Consider the following 18,581-nt stretch of genomic DNA (forward strand, 5'->3'; position numbering starts at 1 on the left):
GCCCGTCGGCGACAAGGACGACGTGAGTGAGGCGGCCCGGGGCAAAAAATTGGATACGATTTTCAGCCACTTTCGTTATTCTTTAAAAAATATTTTGTAAGCGCGGCTGTTGGTGCTGGAGGTGCCCCGCGGAGCCACGCACAGCTGAGCTAACTGGTTTCTGCTGCGCGGCTGCAGCTTCTGTCGGGGCTGAGTGCGGAGCTGCGAGCGGGCCCACGGCCTGTCTGTCTGCCTGCCGATAGTAATGCTAAGTGCTGCAGCTAGGTGCGGTATGGCTCGTGAGCAGGCTGCTCTGCACTGAGGTTATGTTTTCTTGTGTGACGTCTTTGCTGTAATGACTTCTGTGCTTGCCTCTGCAGGCCGGTTGGACTCCCTTACACATTGCTGCATCGGCGGGCCGTGATGAGATCGTGAAGGCCCTGATTGACAAGGGGGCTCCCATCAATGCTGTCAATCAGAATGGCTGCACGCCCCTGCACTACGCAGCCTCCAAAAATAAGCAGGAGGTACGGCTGCCTGTGCTGCTGGAGTTGGTGTTGCTGTCAAGAAAAGAGTTTGGTTATATGAACTTCTCTTCAGTTTTTTTCCCCTTTTTCTCTTCCTACGCCTTCAGATTGCAGTCATGCTGTTAGAGAATGGAGCTGATCCGGATGCGACAGATCATTTTGAATCTACCCCATTGCATAGAGCAGCAGCCAAAGGCAACCTAAAAATGATACAGATCCTTCTGCGGCACAATGCATCTGTTAACATACAGGACTCAGAAGGGAACACTCCCCTGTAAGTGATTTTGTTTGTTTGCTGGCTTGGGGTTTCTTTATGTTTGGTTTGGCTATAGCATAATCTCCATGAAATGAAACTCCATCACTTCAAATTTGCTTTTTAACTTTAGGGTGCCTCAGAATACTCCTTTGCTTCACATCCCTGTGTAATTAAAAAAGATTTTAGAAAATAATAATTAGTATTTTGTGTGAGTGTACATCCATACTTTAGTTACTACATCTATTTTAAAATGTAGAACACCTTTTGTAATAACTTGGAATACATTCCATTTCCGCTAGGGGGTAGAAAGTGTGCTAATAACATCAAAGTCATAAGGAACTGGTCTTGCAGGCTGGCCCGCTCTGTCCTGTCAAGTAAGAACTAATTTTGGAAATTTTCCTCATTTCTCTAAGGAAAGTAACATGCAATTTAAGTGTAACTAATCCAACGTTTGTTATTGCCTCAGAGAGCAGTTTGAATCTGTAAGGGTGAAACCTTAGCTGCTTTGAAGTTGGTGGCAGAAACCTGTCTTGTCTGCATTGGAATCAAGATTTTGGCATGAATAAGATTGAGCAGGGTATTTTCGCTATACACAAAACCCAATTTATTGTAGAACACATGCATTTATTTTCAGGATAGGATGCTAAATTGAAAAAAAAGCACTTGCTGTACTTCAGTAATTCTTTACTTTTGATTCAAATAGAGATTACTGTTTTCCAATTTCACTATGGATTTCGTGCTCCTTATCTTTGCTGACTGCAGAGCAAGGCTTTGAATTCTTTGTAGGTGGTCAATTATGTGTGGTTTTGTTTTTCTAGGATTTCTCTCCCCTCGTTCCCCGCAACATTCTTGTTTTGCTCTTGTTTTGACAAGGCATAATTGTTGCTCTTCATAAGCTTGGACTACTTAAAAGTGGCTGTGGGTTTCTTGTTTTTATTGCAGTCATTTAGCCTGCGATGAAGAGAGAGTGGATGAGGCAAAGCTGCTGGTATCTAATGGTGCAAGTATTCACATTGAGAATAAAGAAGAGCTGACCCCACTGAAAGTGGCAAAGGGTGGCCTGGGAGCCATACTTAAAAGAATGGCGGAGGGCTAGTGGGGCCTTCTGGCTTGGCTGTCTCCTCTTTTGTGCTTGTGTTTAAGATTGCCAACCTCGTATTTCGATAGTTCAACGAGGATGTCATATGTGAGCATCAGCATGGTATTCAAATGTCTTATCTCTAGGTTTGCTCAAAGTATACTGCCAAAACAGTCATTTGTACTTCCTGTTGATTAAACAGATTACTACTTTTAATGTATTTTTGATATCTTGCCGTTTTCTTTCAGTTCACTGTATGATCTGTATACGTTAGTCATTCCTTCTATGTTGCAGTCCAGTTTAGGATTATTTCTTTCGAACAACTTTGGGAGTCTCAAAATGATATTCCTGCTCTCTGTGCTTCAGGTAATAATTTCAAGGACAAAGCGTGATTGTAAAGTGATTTCCTGCTGAATTCTAAAAAAAATGCAAAGCAAGCATCTTTATGTGTAGGATATTAAAAAAACTAGCAACTTCTGTGATGATTGCAATCATGTAAGGGTTTGTTTGGCCAGGAGAGAATTAAAGACATCCTCTAAACTGCTTTTTTAATAAGGATCATTGAGAACTTCCATGTGCTTGTCACTAACTCATTTGTCCCTTAATTTTGTCCCTGATTGAATTGATGTGGGGGAGGTTGGGATTTTCTTTTGTTGTTTCGCTTTTTCGTGTGCTTGGAATAAAATTCAGTATTTCAGTGTTTAGCAATAGAGGTGAAAATACTTACTGCAAAATAAAAAAGCTGTCTGGACAGCCGGGCCCAGAGGGCAGTGTTGAACAGAGTTAAATCCAGCTGGCAACTGGTCATGAGCGGTGTTTCCCAGAGTCAGTACCAGGGCTGGCCCTGTTTAATATCTTTATGGATGATCTGAACGAGGGGATTGGGTGCACCTCCAGTAAGTCTGTGAATGACATCAAGTTGGGAGGAATTGTGGATCTGCCTGAGAGTAGGAAGACTCTACAGCGGGATCTGGACAGGCTGATCACTGGGCTGAGGCCAATTGTATGCGCTTTAACAAAGCCAAGTGCTGTGTCCTACCTGTTGGCCACAACAGTCCCATGCAGTGCTACAGGCTTGGGGCAGAGTGGCTGGAAAACTGCACAGAGAGAAAAGATGTGGGCTTTAGCATCCTGTTCTGATGTTGGTAAGATCTGTGGTAGCGCTGGTGGGTGAGTTCTTTCAGAACAAATCATGCTGATGAAGTTCTATGAAATAAAGACACTGTCTTAAAGAGCAATCTTTGATGTTATAAAACTTTATTAAACTTGTGTAACAAAACCAATATTTTCTAAAATAGCGTTTGTGCATGGGACAAAATGAGCAAGTCAGCTGAAAGCCTGCCATCTCTTTGACAGTATGGAGATAGAATGGGTTGTTTTGTTTTTTTTTCAGCTGCAAGGAACTGCTGAAGCAGAAGGTGACAGTTTCTACAGTCTAACTGATAGGAATTAAGTTAATGCACTTTATTTTGACGAGCAAGACAGAAATTTATAACTAAACAGATATCTTTACCAATTACGTACTCTATCCTAGAAAGAAAAATGCAGGTTAAATTTCATTGAGAATACCAGGTGTGAGCAGTGGCATAAGCTTGCCTTTACAGTAACCTTTGGCTCTGCAGGCCTTGTTGGAATCAGAAACTTGACTGAGTAAATGTTGTTTCTTACATATTATGCAGATGCTGCTGAAAACTTGAATTGAGAAAAGCTGAAGATACAGTTCTGTATTGATCCTTGATCTTCGTATAAAAAAGAAATAAAGAAAAACAGCTAAAACTGCCTCAGTTCTGTAGCTTTGTAAATCAACATCCCTGGATGATGATGGCTCAAATGCTGACTTAATAATTGCTTTCCATGGTAATGATCCTTGCTCCCTCAGGAGGAGATAAATGATGTATGCAGGAAAGACTTTTGGAACATCCAAGGCAAATTGTGAAAGGCTGCATTCTGCATAGCTCTGCAGGGTTTTTAAGCTACATGCCATGCATCAGTATCTAATTTGGCTTGAGCTTTGCCAAAAGCATCACTGGAAAGCTACAGACAATGCCCTGTTCTTTATTATTTTACACAAGAAAAACTTCATAATGAGGACAAATATCTGCAAGAAAGCTTACAGAAACATTTCTGTATTAGGAAACCCCAAACAAATGTATTTGTTATTTTCCTCAACCCCAGCAATCAGTTCTGCTTTTTTCCGTTTGTTTCTTTGGGTTTTTGTTTTGTTGTTCTTTAATTATTGCAATCTGCTGGGTAGAAGTAAGGGAGGGGTTGTTTATCAAGAACTTGCGTCCTTTGTTTTATATAAAGCATTAATATAACTTGAGCAAGTTCTACTTTTTAGCAAATGTGGTAGTCTAGGAACTCTGTAATTACATTGTACAGCTAATACAGAGTCACCAGAATAAGCTCCTGGTGTACTCAGGTGAGTTATGAAGAATAAATGCAGAGAAACGTGTAGAGATGAGATGAGGAAAACTGATGATAATGACCACATAATATGTTTCCCCCCTTTTCCCCTTACAATCACATTGGTATCATGGAGACCTGAAATTTATACAAATATTACAGTAAGAAAAATATAAGTGACACAATGCAGGAGATTACTTTAGAACTAGCACAACTATGAAGAGAGTTGTGTATATTTGTCCATGAAAGGCAAGAGTAGAAAAAGGCCTTTGAGCATCTGAGAAAAAGCTATTTACAATTAATGCCAGCGTCAGCCAAGTATTGGGCTTCCTTGGACCAATCATTCATTAGAATTATCTCATTAAGCATCATTATTGGTAAGAAATGGCACCCAAATGGCACTCTTGCTGTTACTGATCATGCTCAGTGACAGGTTGTTGTATGCCTATGGAACTATTCGGGTGTGAATCTAAAAAATACTAATTAAGCCTCTAAAGCTGATTGCATGGTTAGAGTTTGCAGATTTTGCATAGTAAAATCCGAGATTTAATAAAAGATGTGCCTGATTAAGAAGCAGCATATATACAGGTTGTGACTTAGGCTGGGCATTTTGGAGAGAAATGAGGGTATACATCTGCTTATAGAATGAGGCAGTGTTGGTGTGAGTAAGGGTTTGCTGTATGTTATATCAGGAGCAGTTCTTAGCCAAAACAGTGTTACCAGAATGTTGTGCTTTCATCCTCTAGAATGAGGCTAAAGGCTGGAACGCATATATCTTGAAAGCTACAAAACTTTGTGGAAAGAACAATGAATACGGTTATGTTCTGTGATTCAACCTGAATCCTCACATGTTGGTGAAGGTACTTAGCTGTAGCAACTGAACTGGAAAATTTTAGCATACTTGTATCTTTATATCATCTATTTGAAAGATGAATGAGGCATCTAACTAATAGTTACAGGCTAGGAACAGTCACCAAAGTATTTATGAGTAGTAGATCCTATATGAGACAAATTCCCAAACCCAGCAGATCCCTCAGTCAGATACGTTTCTCTGCAGTGCACAAGACTGAAAGCAGCGTCTCCTTATTTCAAGGAGTATCTGCCTCATGTAGAACATAAGAGAGCTGCTGAGTCTGAGTGTCTTTCCTTGAACAGACCTGAACCGGAATCCCTTTGTCCTCCAGCTCTTCTGAAAACAGGTTGCTTTGCCCTTTAGAAGAAGTGAACAAGATTGATCATCTTTAAAATGTGGGCCCAGAGAGAGGAGGTTTTCTGCATCGCTAGACAAGTGTCTCATGGTCAGTGTTTATGGATCAACTGTTTTTTCCAAGAGGGAGCTCACCACTTTGCTGTTGTCTGTCCTTGTGGATGCACTATTTACCATTCCTCCTAAAGCTTTTACCTACAGAAAATGGACAAAGTTATACTGGGCTAAAGAGATCAGAAGAGTCGTAGCATGACTTTGTTGTTAAGGCATATCAGGCAAAGGAAGCTGATGTGTTTATAGCTGGCAGTATTCATTTCTGAGGTTTGAAAGCGGATACATCTGCTTTTGATGGGGAATCTGCTACTCTGTGTGCCTAGATTTGATAAAGGATCTGAGTTTCCAGCTCTCATTGTCTGGAAAAGTCAGCTGAGGTCTGAAGTGGATACCCAATTGCTAACTCCATTAAACTGAAAATCAGAACTGCTGAAAAGCATAACTCAAGAACACTGATGTCTTGGGAACCTTAAAGTCAGAAGGTCATTGCTAACGTAGTAGTACCCCATGTTTGGTAACACAGTAAAAGTTTCCCTGATTTTTTTTTTATTTTTTTTTTAAACTTCAGGTGGAATTCAGACTTAGAAGATTTCAGTGGTTCAAGTCTTTAAATCTGTTTTTGCATTCTGATGAAGCTTGATTGTACTTCTGAAGTACAAAACCAGATCTTTTAAACACAGCAATGTAATGGCCATGATGGTGGATCTCAGTGCACAGGAAACGCTGTGTGGAGAAGGCTGTTGTGATTCACAACTGTATGGACACACACAGCTTTCCTTTTAGTTGACTGGGAAGTTCTTAATTCTCCAAAGATTGTGACCATTTTCTGATTAGCTTTGCAAACTAGATTCGATGATTGCAGATGGTAGCCTTTTCATAATTACATTCATGTTTAACTAGATAATAAGTTAAATGTGGTTAACTTTAAAGGCCAAATCTATTCATGAAGTATGTCTGTACCATCCTTTTCAATCTCCAGTCCAGTGGTTCATAATACAAATGAGTTTAGTTACAGTGCTATGTTAATTTAGTGACGTTTTTTGTTGTTGTTTCTTTTAATAATGTGATCCAAAGCCAATGAGGAAAACTGTATTAAAATGAACTTCAGGCTGTTTCTTCTTGTTGCATTTCGTGCTTCTCATCAATTTCTGGTGTTTCAGATGCTGCTGCTTCATCAGCACTAGGTTGCTCATTTGTCACATTGCTTGGTAGAACTGTGGTTGCAGGTATATTTTCTTCACTAGGTACCTGAGCATACTCTGCGTTGGATTGTTTCTGAGCCATTACTCTGCAGGAAGACAGGAGGAGGATTGTGATTTTATATGTTGAGGTCGTGCCTACACTAGAGTCTTTTGAAAGAATGAATCTTTGTAGCTTTTTCATCTTAACAGTAGCTCCCATATTATTATTACTCTTTCATGAGAGCACCTGAGAAACTATAAAATCACTGCAAAGACTGACAGTTCTAGTGGTCTGCATCACTAATTTTAACAGTTATACTATTAGGAAAAAAAATAATTTTTTGTGTGTTTAACTGCCAGGTCATGAAAGGAGAATAAGAAACTGAATGCTGCTGGGCAGTGTCTGAGAAAGGATAGCAAAACATACTGGTTAATGTGAGCTTTCAGGGAAATTGCATGCAGATCTGGGGTTCCATTAAAATGGATAAAAATAGGGTGTGATCAGAAAAAAGCTATGAAGAGACTGACATCTAGAAAAATAGTTTTAGTAACAAATGAATTCCATTCATCTCATCAAAACAATACAACTTTCAATATTTAAGTACTTTCACATGTAAAAAACATTAGATACGAGTGGATTAATTCCACACAGTGAGATAGAGTAGAATCCAAGCACAAACCTATATGTTAAAGCAGCTTCAGTTCAAAGCAGAAATGATGTACATGAGTGAGTAATTGGCCACTGGTCTGGGTTAGCAACAATCTCCTCAGGAAGTCTGAGACCTCTGCTACAGGGCAGTGTCCAGATGACAATCTTTTCAGGCTCTGCTGTGTGTTTAGCATTTAACATCATGAGGCTAAATACAACTCGTATAGCATATGAAATTATCTTTATCTTGAAGATTTGGCAATTTAAGGGACAAACGAGTGACCAAAGCACAGGAAAAATCAGCTCCAGGGCAGGATCAAAATGGACATTCTGTGCTCCATTCTGTTCCTAAACCTTTGTGTCTGCTTCCATTTGAGTATCTCCTTATGGCATCTAAAGCATGTGTCCCATAGCCCATACTTATGTCTAGTAGTCAGTCAGTTAGTTTGCAGAGGAAACCCTTAGTTGCTATTCCTTTTTTATTATTTCATCCACCCACTATTAACAATCACCATTAACTTTTGCATTTTAAACATCATTTTTCCAAATTTTTCCAAATTTTCCAACTTGTTTAAAAACATCTAAATAATTATTTTAGGAACTGCTATATGGTAACTGCATGTAAACAAGAAAGAAGGTAATGGTAACCTGTGTTACAAGAGCAACAGTTTAGAAGTCACACACACACACACACACACACACACACACACACACATCTCACTTTGGAAGTTTTCCCAAGCATTGTATTATTACTTCTCTATAAATGTTTACAATATTTACATTTTATCTTAGCTCTGGTATATCAACAGTACTTTACAGAAATAACTGTTTTAAAATCAAGCAAGCAAATTCTTACTGCATTTCATTACTTGATGACTTCTTTTTCTTTGCCTTCTTGGTTAAGACCCAGACGATAGCACAAATGATAACAGCTGCCAGAATTGCTCCAATTAATGCTCCAGCAACAATATTACCATCAGAATCTGGGGGAAGGGAGAAGAAAATTTTAAAAAGATAGATTACTTGAATTTTACAGCAAAATCCTATAGAAATTTAGTGGAGGAGCCTATAGCAGAAATAAGGCACTCAGTCTGGCAGGCTAAAGACTAAAATGTTTTTTGAGGAGACCAAAGACGCTCTAGGAAAGAGATAACTGTGCTTTTATGGTCTCCACTGCCTTTCTTCTTGATAGTTAGCTCCTTACCCCCAGAAAACCCCATACTTATGATTGGGTAAGAAATGTATTGAGCTGTTAACCTTGGCAGTAGTTGGAAAGTCTTTGCTCTTCAGTCTTTTCAAACAAATTCTGAAATGGAGGTTGTCTTTATCACTGTTATTCAGTTGAGATACAAAATGCATGCTCTGATTGTCTGTGAACCCTAAAAACCTTCTGTCTCCAGTGCAGCTGCTAGTCTGACCCATTTTCATTTTATAGAGCCCTGAATGATTGAGCACCCATTTTGGGGACATATCTCATGATTATTTATACAACATAAATTTACTAATTTACTGTTACTGGTTACATGAAAAATCTACACACAAATGTGGCTGACCATTGGTCTCCAATGCCCACGCTATTCATATTGCCAAAAATCTTCATTTTAAGGATATTAAAGCATTTTTTTTGCAGTATATTTAATATATGTACATTGTATGAGGGATTACTTTCACTTACGCATTGAAGTTAGGTCGAGTTCACAAGTACTGTTCCCCATGATGTTGCTGGCTATGCATCGGTAATGTCCTGTTTCAAAGGTAGTGAGATTGCCAATGTACAGAATACCAGTGTCTGGATCTGTGATGAAAGAGAACAGGTACAGATTGCCATTCATATACTTTAGAGGCAAATGTATATCTATAGCTGGTAATTCTAAGAACTGTTAAGAAGTGGAAAATATTATTCCTTCATTCATTCGTTAATAGTCTTTAAATCAAAAACTTATAGCTTCCTTGAAAATTACTACACTAGATTCTGCAGGAGTGTATTAGAATGTGAGAAGTATGTCCCTACTGTGTAAATACATCTGTAATACTCTGTAAATAGATAATATTGCCAGTATAATTTCATAAATGAAAAGATAATGAGTACTGAAGACTTTCAGGATTGAGTTCTTAGCAACTGATTGACAATTTGACTTATTTTGAATGTATGTTCATTCAGACTTTCAAGGGAAGAGAGATGTAATGGTAGAAATATTTTTCCCATTTTAACACTTCGGTGTAATGGTATAGATGACACTTCAACATGCCACATTTTTTATTAAAACAAATAGGAAAAAAAGTAGAGAACAAAAAAATTAGGTCTTTGTGACAGCTTTCGGTCAATTTGAGTAAGTAAAAATAGGAATCCGTAGTATTGAGCATCAGAAGAGAAGGTATGTTTCACTATCCGATATGATACAAAATGTGTGAAGTCCTAGCCGGTACTATGAAACTGCTCTTGAACAGTGTGGTAGTCCTGTAGTTACGTACTGAAGTGTTCAGTCACCAGCGTGAGGGTGTTCTCATCTACTTTGTACCAGCGGTAGGTGGGGTGAGGCAATCCTTGGTCACACTTGCATAAGAGGTAGATTAGATGGCCTTTTTCAGGCGTTCCTTCTATTTTGCAGAAAGGCTTTGAGGGTTTGACTGTAAAACAACCATGAGAATGACACATGAGTATACAGCCAAGGCTGCGGTTTCCACAATGAGACTGTTCTTGTGCTGCTGCAGTAAAGAACTGAACCCCAGTTACAGATTTCCACCTGAGAGCATAGGCTTGTTTATAGATCTAGCCAAGAGATCTATAAAGATTTGACTAATACTAAACATACTAAATATATATACGTAGCCTAGTACTATTATCTAGTCTTCCTTTTACATGCTAAGTTGTATTATGGAGGTGATGAAAATTATCAACTACTTACGATGAGTCAGTCACTATTCATCATGTATAATTTTCTGCCACATAGCATCATTTCCTGTAGGGCCACAAGAGCTTTTCTATCTAAAAGGAGAGGGTCAAGCCTGATACTTCAGTGTCTTGAGGTTTGGAGGAAATAACTTTAGGGAAAAAAATAATATATATATAGAAAACAGTATCCAAATAGATACTGTTTTCTCACTTTATACACAAAAGATATATTTTTACTTAGAGCTATAATTTTTCATTTCCTACATGTAGATGTGCCATTGTAGTTCTTTAGAGTGACATCAGTGGAACTACACAAGCAATGAACATAGTGAAATTTTATGTGCATAAATGAATTTTTATGTGAATAGTATGGTTTCTTAATTAATTGTTCTGAGATTTACTCTTTGGGGAGTTTTAGATGAGGGTAAGTAATTGTACTTTGAAAATGTGACTGTCAGAGATTGGATTTACACTTGTTTTTGTCTTATCCATACAGATAGGTAAATCATATTGAGTTTGGTTGCATACAGCTATGATTTGTAACTGCAATCAGGTATGAATTCTTAGTACAAAAGCAATGGTTAGATGGGGTTAGGGCAAACTTTTCTCTTACTAGGAAGGAAAATACCTCATTCCACTTCTTTTTCCATCTTCTGTGCAGCCTGCTCACAGCTGAACTGCTGTTTTCTTCAATTCAAAATAGATTTAATCGTATTTCCATTCAATACTGAGCTTCTAGAGCTTCTGGAGGATAGGGTGGAGTAGAACCCTTGGGCTGTCCTGCTGCCTGTCCCACATTCACACAGGTCCTCACAGCCATTAGACCTCAGTCAGTGCTGGTCTTTGCTGGGCTTGGTTTATGCTGAAAGCAATGGCTTCCCAGGGTAGTTGTCACTTACGGCTAGAAGGGCTTCTTATTTTAATGAAACAGTATCCCTTCTTTTCCAACATCAAAAATCTAGTGAAGTTGGGTAGTTCCAGCTACGTGTTCAGGTAGCTTTTGGGGAGGATGAATATAAAGGCCCCTTGTGGAGAATGAGATTTTACTGTAGGCCAAGTAAGCACAGCTGTGAGTGGGATCAGACGAGATCTGCTTTGTCTGGAAGCTAGATGGCACCACAAGCTCTCTCTGCCTCCAAAGCCTCAGAGCAAAACTGCGTCAATACGTAAATGAGTCCTTTTTCTGCATCATGGGCCTTGTTTATCACTTCTCTGTTATTCCCCCTGCTGCTGTGACGTGAGCTCAATTCTTGTAAAAAGGCAGGAAAAGTACAACACAGCAGCACAGAGGAAAGTTACTTACCCAGCACGTTGACAATCACTGATTTTTGGCTCTGTCCAGCATCATCCTGGGGGCTGAAAACTTCACAGGTGTACGAACCAGTGTCTGAGGGCTGCATGTTGGAGATCGTTATTGATGCGTTCCCTGGACTTGTTGAAGCTGTGATCCTGTCCTTAAATTCTCCATAGGAATAAGACTGTCCTTCTGAATAATAGTAGATCTGTGGTACAAAACAAGCTGTGTTAGTTTAATAACAAGAGATTTTACTGTCCCTTTGCTACTCGTAACAGGACAGTGGTTGATTTCTCATTGAGTCAAGCAAGGTGACCCCCATTCTTGCACCCTCAGAGAAAGAGATGAAAACATGGTACATTTGATTATATATTTCTAATGTTTTTTATGGAGCAAGCTTTTCAGAACAGGGGTTATTTTAGTCATGTAAATGGACAGTAGCTGATTTTCTGTTCATATTTAAGTCACAGATTGTATGTTTGCAGGAACAAAGGTGAGATAATTGATCATCGTATGACAAAGCTGTAAAAATGCAATGTTAGGCATAATTAATAGTGGCACTAATTAAAGCAGTGATCATTTGTGACATTGTTAATAAGCAGCTTTGTAGAAGATTATGACAGGAATGGACCCGTCATTGCAAAAAGTGGCTACAGAGCTTTCCAAATACAAAAGCTAGCAAACAGAGAACTGAATTCACACAGCATAGATCTAAGCAAACAAGATGCCTGATCTGTTTGCAGTAAATCTGAAAGCAGTAAAAATGCAGTACAAGAACACCAAAAGAATAACCACAGGTGCTATTAGAGCAACCATGCTGTTCTTGTCTGTGTAATCAGGGTCGGAGCCACTATCATGACCTATCCTGTTGTTTTTTTTGAGTTTATACCATAGATGGAAGTCAAGAATAGCTGGTGGCTTAGTGCTTAAAGTGATACCTATTTGAGATCAAGAATTTCCCCTTCTACTAACCAGTAGGAAACCTCTGCAGAGTTGTAGGCACAGTAAAGTGCCTCTAAGGAATGCTACTTTTCCTCCCTAACTATAATTTGCTCTTTAATGTTGACTGATTTCACAGTCTTCAGTAGCATTAATTGTACTTAACAGTGCTGTGGGAATAGAATTGGATTTGTAAGCTTGGAAGACCACATCTGTTGACTGAAAGAGAGGTAGTGTTCCTTGTGGAGACTGATATTTTGAGCCTTGGGCCTCAAGCCATGATACCTCATTTGCTCTAGAGTAAAAATAATAGTACTCAAGGAGTACGTGCACAATCTCCTGATGAATTTGTCTGTGAAACTGAGGTCTGAAAGAACAGAGCTTGGAACCGTGGAATTAATTGTTTTTTTCTCAGATGTCAGTAGTAGTATTATATATAAGTGATAGCACTTAGGATAAGCCATGTACTCCCTAGTGCACAAACTCCATTGTCTAGGCAAATTGAATGTTTCAAGGACACTCAGCCATTTTCTCACAACGGTAAGTGGTAATCACACAGAATTACAGCTTGGTACTCAAATAGATCTAACATTTGTCCTGCTGACAGTATTCCAAAATCAGCAGTGTAAATGTATTTGTTAAAGTTGGACTGACAATATGTTTATCATGGAAATAGTTGGAAAAAACTTGTTGGAAAAAGCTTCACAAACTGGTGTAAAATATCATTCCCAATTGAGTGGTATCAAAGTTCTTTTTTGTCAAAACTTCCTGCCAGTAGGGACACTGTAAATCCGCAGTCAAGAAGTGTAATTTGCTTTACTTTGCAGATCAACTGATTGCATTTTGAATTAAGAATACTTACTCTTAATTCTATTTATCCACCCCGATAAAGTGTTGACTGAAATCTTTAAGCAATGTTATCTGGAAACCTTTATTAGCTTAAGGCAAGCTACACCCTAAAACTGCCAGAACATGGCTGGTGTATGCAGTGATAAAGTTTTCAAATGAAGGTCAAAACCCAGACTGCATAGGACCAACAGCCTCAGTACTACAGTTTGGCCCCATCTCACATGCAGTTTGGTTCACTTTCCAACAAGAGTTGATCTTTTCCAACCACTGAATTGTAAACACCAGGTACAATTGATGCAGGCCTCTGAATACCAAAGCTAAACTACTGTGTGCACTAGCAAAATGTGGGGAAGTGGTGTTGCAGGGTGGAAGGATAAGAGTTCTAATGCTAGCACAGCACAGACTAGGTTAGAAAGTCTGCAAAACTGCTGGAAAAAATCTCCAATTGCCATTTCTTGCATGCAAGATGATCTCTTAGTAAAACTAATGTTACGCTTTGCCAATATCGAATGCAGAATTGAAGTCTGGATGAACACCCTAGTATTTAAGAAAGAGGGGCAGTTCAAAATTAGGAGTTTGCTTTAAACAAATCACTCATCAGGAAACAGATCTACCTGTAATTTAAAAAAGCTATTGGCCACACTTCTCTCTTCCTGTTTATCCTAATACAGGTTGCAACCGAGTATTGAACACTGTCTGATTCACGAGTTTGAAATTACGAGAACTGCAACTTCTAATGTTAAGCTTCTGTTAAACTCCATAAATCTCAGTTATGATGGATTTGCATCTCCTCTCAATCAATGATGTGATGTCCTTTTCAGCAGTGTAGGGGAAGGAGCTTCCAGCAGCTTCACACTACTGTGAAACTAAGCTGTAAAATGGCTTAAATTTTAAGTATTGTGTGACTTGCAGCAGCTTGAGAGGAGAGGCAGGCCCACTCTCTCATTGCAAAGGGCTTTTCTACTGAAAAAGGGGCTAAATTCTCTTCAGTCTCCCTTAGAGTGATTGGGATTTATGTGAGAGTAAACAGTAACAGAAACTGCCTGTTGCATGCCAGCTCAGCTACAGCACATGTTTCTGCTAAACAGGACTGGCACTGTGAGCCTCAAATGCAGTCAGGGCATGCCAGTAAACATCAGAGAAGCAAGTGCTGAGTGAGTGCGGTTTGCTTCATCTGAAGTCAGGGTGAATTACATATCTAAGCCCTTATATAATATGCTGCAAAATTAATCCTGTGTGGTCTTCTTTTCTGAATGCATGCAGAGAAAATATTTTGTGTACACTGTTAAGTCTGAAGCAAGTATCCGTACAGCAGAGAATATTTGTTTTCTTCATGGGTTTAAACCAAATCTTTCTGTTTTAGGATTTTCTTAAACTATGAATATAAGCATAGTTAAACTGCATAAGGAAATGCACTCAGTTCCCCTGCAGGCTCCTGCCTATTCTCGATTCATCTGCTCCTATATGATGCTTATCTTAATAGCCCTGGAGTCTATTGCTTGAAGGAAGGTGGTAAACACCAAAAAGGCTGAGTAATGTTGTGATTAATTACTGAGTGTATATCTTGTCCCAGAGGTAAGGTCGGATTGTGTACACAGGAAATTTCATTTGAGAGGAACATGCTTCAGTTAATTGGCTGTGAATGCATAGCCCATTTCAAACTCAAAATGGGCATTTCAAAACCTTGTATCAAAAGTTTTTATAGTGTTGTTTAAAAGCTTATGTTTGTGCTTCTCAAAAAGCTGCAATAAAAAACTCTTTAAAATGTATCTATTTCATTTCAAAAGTCAAAAACTTGTTTTCTGTTGAAGATACAGAAGACTTTTGTTTTTCTTTTTTCTTTTTTTAACAACTGATGTCCCTTCTGACAAACACACATCTCATCAACATTTCTTTCCATTGTACCTAAAATGTTCCTGAAGAGTGTGTATGTGAAAAGTGTCAGTATAGTCAATGATAGTCTTTTGCTGGAGACCTTTTGTAATGGTGTAATAAGTATACTTAAAGTCCAGCATCTTGAATGTAAAAACTATATATATATATATATTAAGGAAATCTTCAGTATTCTTTGAAAAAAAATGAGCACTTTTTGTTCTTAAGCAAATAATGAGCAGCTCTAGTGAAGACGAGAGTCTTCACCAGAGTAAAAACAATATTGAGGCTGTAGCAATGGTTCTTACTTCCAATTACCAGCTAGCTTGCTCATGCAAGTTTTTATATAATGATGCCTTTTCACATTTCATGGGAACAGCTGCCTGGGATGACTAATCAAAGAACTGACACCAAAAAAAAAAAAAGAAAAGAGCCAAGATTATCACTCCTAAAATTGTTGTCTCTAATAACTCCACAGTATGAAACTCCCATTTCTGCAAAACAGCTGAGCAGTTGGGAAAGTCTCCTTGATCTTACAAAGGATTGCAGTTTGTTCTGTAAAACTTGTTGTGGGCAAGGCTTTGCCTAACATCAGCATCCACTCTGCCTGGATTTCTAAGGCAATGGCAGTTACTTTGCATTTCTCTGATACATCCAGGAGATGGATTCAGGCTCATAGATTTGCAAAGCAGATGAACTATTTGTGTTTGGGGAATATGGATTACAGAAAGAACAGGGAAGTGGAAATGATCATGTTAGTTGGGAAGAAAATCATGGTAGCGTTCATGCTCTCCAGGTGCTAGAGACAAGATAATTTGTGTCCCAAATGCAGAAGGATCTGGTGTCTGAACTCATATATTATTTTCTTTTACTTTATCCTAAGCTGTGGGAAGGCTGTTCCTCCTCTTGTGTGATGGTGAAGAAAGTACTTGCCTAAAGCGGAAGCAACTGGCAATGCTGATGCTGAGTTGCAGCTTTTCAAAAGCTGCCAGATGTTTGGCAGAGAACAAGGAACCCACCTCTAGGTTTTCTTTATACAACTCCCATAGAACAATCTTACTCCATGGGGAGTGGAGGGCATGTGTGAAAAATCAGGCAGTAAATGAGAAAAAACACACCTCCATCTGCTTCCTCTCTCTTCCTGGGGCTGGACAAACAGGTACTAGAATAGCGTAAATATGTCTTTCAAATATCTTTGGATGGACTAATTCACAATTTCCAGTGCAATATTCCTCCCACCTCCCCATCTGCTAGTGCCTTCACATCACATTGCTGTTTTGTCTAGTACATCTGGATGTCAAATCTGTAAAAAGAGGTCCAGCTGAAGATGCATTACAAAATGTCCCACTTAATCTCCACAGTAGCCTTGATTTCCTGACTGTGAAGCAGTCTGAGGACATGACGTCCATTCTAATATCTATCTTCCCCCACTCCAGCCCCTTCTTGCTTTCTCCCACCAGCAGATACAAAGCTCTCGCATCCTGTCTAATGACGTTTCTTTTGCCTGGTGTATTCAGCGTCTCATTCTGATTCACAGTCCTTGCCTAGAGAGCTGTGAAGCTCAGGCATTCAGAAGCATTCAGGCCCTATCATTACGTCATCATTTTCTGTTTGGAGGTTTCTCAAGCAACCATATAAAGAACCGTTGAACCCTTTCTTATCAATAAATGCAGAGGGAGATATTAACAACTTTACCAGTTAGATACCACCATCTTCCTGAATTCTGAGTACAGACAGAATTTATAAAATAACAACATGGGAAAAAAATGTGTTCAGCACTTCCTCAAGCATCTTACCATCTAATTAGAGAGCAAATGCTGCACACTCAAAGTGTTAATTAAAGCCCAAGGCTCAGATTCTGAACTTGGCAGATAAGAAAGCAAATCCCCACGTGCGTACGTTGGTTTCTTTGACATATGTCATGTGACTAAGTCTGGCCCCAAATGCCTTTTCTCATCCACAGCTTCTTTTTACATATTTGTATTGAAACTGATATTGCCCTTCTGCAGCAGGGATATTCTGCCCTATATTATTGGGAATTTTGCTTGAGTAATTAAAGATGACTAGATGCCGCTTGCTGCAGTTGTACATTGGCAGAAGAGTAAAGGAATGAAGTCAGAAGCCTTAAAAGAATTGATCACTGAGCAGCTTTAATTGGCACAAAATACTCTTGGGGATCATCTCCTTTGTGTTCTCGCAGTATCATTCTTGTGGCTGAACTATTAGTGAGAAATTCCTACAGTGTATCAGGCGCAAACATGCTTTCATGGTGCATTTGGTGTAACTGCTCTTCGGCAGTTATTAAGACCTCAATTTACTTTGGGTTGTACCCTGTGAGACAGGAATCCCACTCAGTCAAAGGATTTGGATTGGATTAAGGCTGTGAGATGGCCAGCCAGTGGCTGGGATGAAGCCACATCAGCAGGCAGCTTTGTGTTCCTCTCTGTACATTATTTTTCAAGATGTTACTTTCTAGAAAGGGGATCTAGGATGAACATTTATTTTTGCTATATAAATATCTACCTCCAAATTTGGGCTATTCAGACTTGCTCACATTCAACCCATGTGGACATGCCAGTAAGATATGCTTTGGATAGAATATTCCTGAAGGATCGCGTACAAATTCAGCCACCTAGAATAGCCAGAGGAAAAAGAATCCAAAAAATTCTGATAGAGGAAAATGCAATAAAACATAGCGTGAGTTAAGAATTCGGAATGGTGTGTCTGATACAACTCATCTCAGTCATGTGCTAGTTTTTGGATTTAAATATAGAGCATGATTACAAGTTTTTATAGCAGTGTTAATGTAGCAGAAGCTGTTTAGATATTTTTTTTTCTTAAGATTGTGGGGATTTTTTTTCTTACCTTGTATCTCCAGCTACATCTTCCCCGCGCATCTGTCACATACACCATCTTTTGACATTGACTGATTGATTTTTCATCCATACTCAGAATACCATGACACGGGGAAGGCTGCATTTGAGCAAAAATGGGCTGGTCTGAGAGTTAAATGAGACTGTAAGTGTTCCCCCAAAGCGCAAGCACCTGGTTTCTGCACAGAATCACAGAATCACAGAATCACAGAATTGTAGGGGTTGGAAGGGACCTCTAGAGATCATCGAGACCAATCCCCCTGCCAAAGCAGGTTCCCTACACCAGGTCGCACAGGTAGGCGTCCAGGCGAGACTTGAATATCTCCAGAGAAGGAGACTCCACAACCTCCCTGGGCAGCCTGTTCCAGTGCTCCGTCACCTCACCGTGAAGAAGTTCTTACGCACATTCGTGCAAAACTTCCTATGCTGCAGCTGATGTCCGTTTCCCCTCATCCTGTCTCCACGTACCACTGAAAAGAGACTGGCCTCACCACTATGGCCGCCACACCTCAGATATTTATAAA

General features: G+C 39.3%; 3 protein-coding genes across 8 annotated transcripts in view; 2 read left to right on the forward strand and 1 right to left on the reverse strand.

The window, feature by feature from the left end:
- Position 1: 1 nt before the first annotated feature.
- PSMD10 (proteasome 26S subunit, non-ATPase 10) lies at positions 2-2,060 on the forward strand (the record flags this gene model as incomplete). Its single annotated transcript, XM_010715442.2, has 4 exons — positions 2-22; positions 360-506; positions 614-780; positions 1,705-2,060. Coding segments are annotated over 4 exons (489 nt in total), but the record flags the coding sequence as incomplete, so codon positions are not given.
- LOC100541464 (synaptotagmin-like protein 2) overlaps positions 699-18,581 on the forward strand; it is a 69,980-nt gene continuing 52,097 nt past the window's right edge. Inside the window, exon 1 of the mRNA XM_019618286.1 lies at positions 699-780. The gene's annotated coding sequence lies outside the window, so the exon portion shown is untranslated. The remainder of the gene's footprint in view (positions 781-18,581) is intronic.
- The window catches only part of VSIG1 (V-set and immunoglobulin domain containing 1), a 23,156-nt gene continuing 10,819 nt past the window's right edge, over positions 6,245-18,581 (reverse strand). For 4 of the 6 annotated variants that reach the window (XM_010715380.3, XM_010715382.3, XM_010715379.3 and 1 more), the window contains exons 4-9: positions 18,050-18,157; positions 11,534-11,732; positions 9,810-9,965; positions 9,013-9,132; positions 8,194-8,320; positions 6,245-6,795 (exon numbers count right to left, since the gene is read on the reverse strand). In XM_010715380.3, coding sequence (XP_010713682.1) covers positions 6,612-6,795; positions 8,194-8,320; positions 9,013-9,132; positions 9,810-9,965; positions 11,534-11,732; positions 18,050-18,157 — 894 coding nt within the window. In that variant the 3' untranslated portion in view covers positions 6,245-6,611. The remainder of the gene's footprint in view (positions 6,796-8,193; positions 8,321-9,012; positions 9,133-9,809; positions 9,966-11,533; positions 11,733-18,049; positions 18,158-18,581) is intronic. The other 2 variants (XM_010715383.3, XM_003208442.4) reach the window with 2 other exon arrangements.

This window comes from Meleagris gallopavo, chromosome 9 (assembly GCF_000146605.3).
Source record: "Meleagris gallopavo isolate NT-WF06-2002-E0010 breed Aviagen turkey brand Nicholas breeding stock chromosome 9, Turkey_5.1, whole genome shotgun sequence".
Classification (NCBI taxonomy): Eukaryota; Metazoa; Chordata; class Aves; order Galliformes; family Phasianidae; genus Meleagris; species Meleagris gallopavo.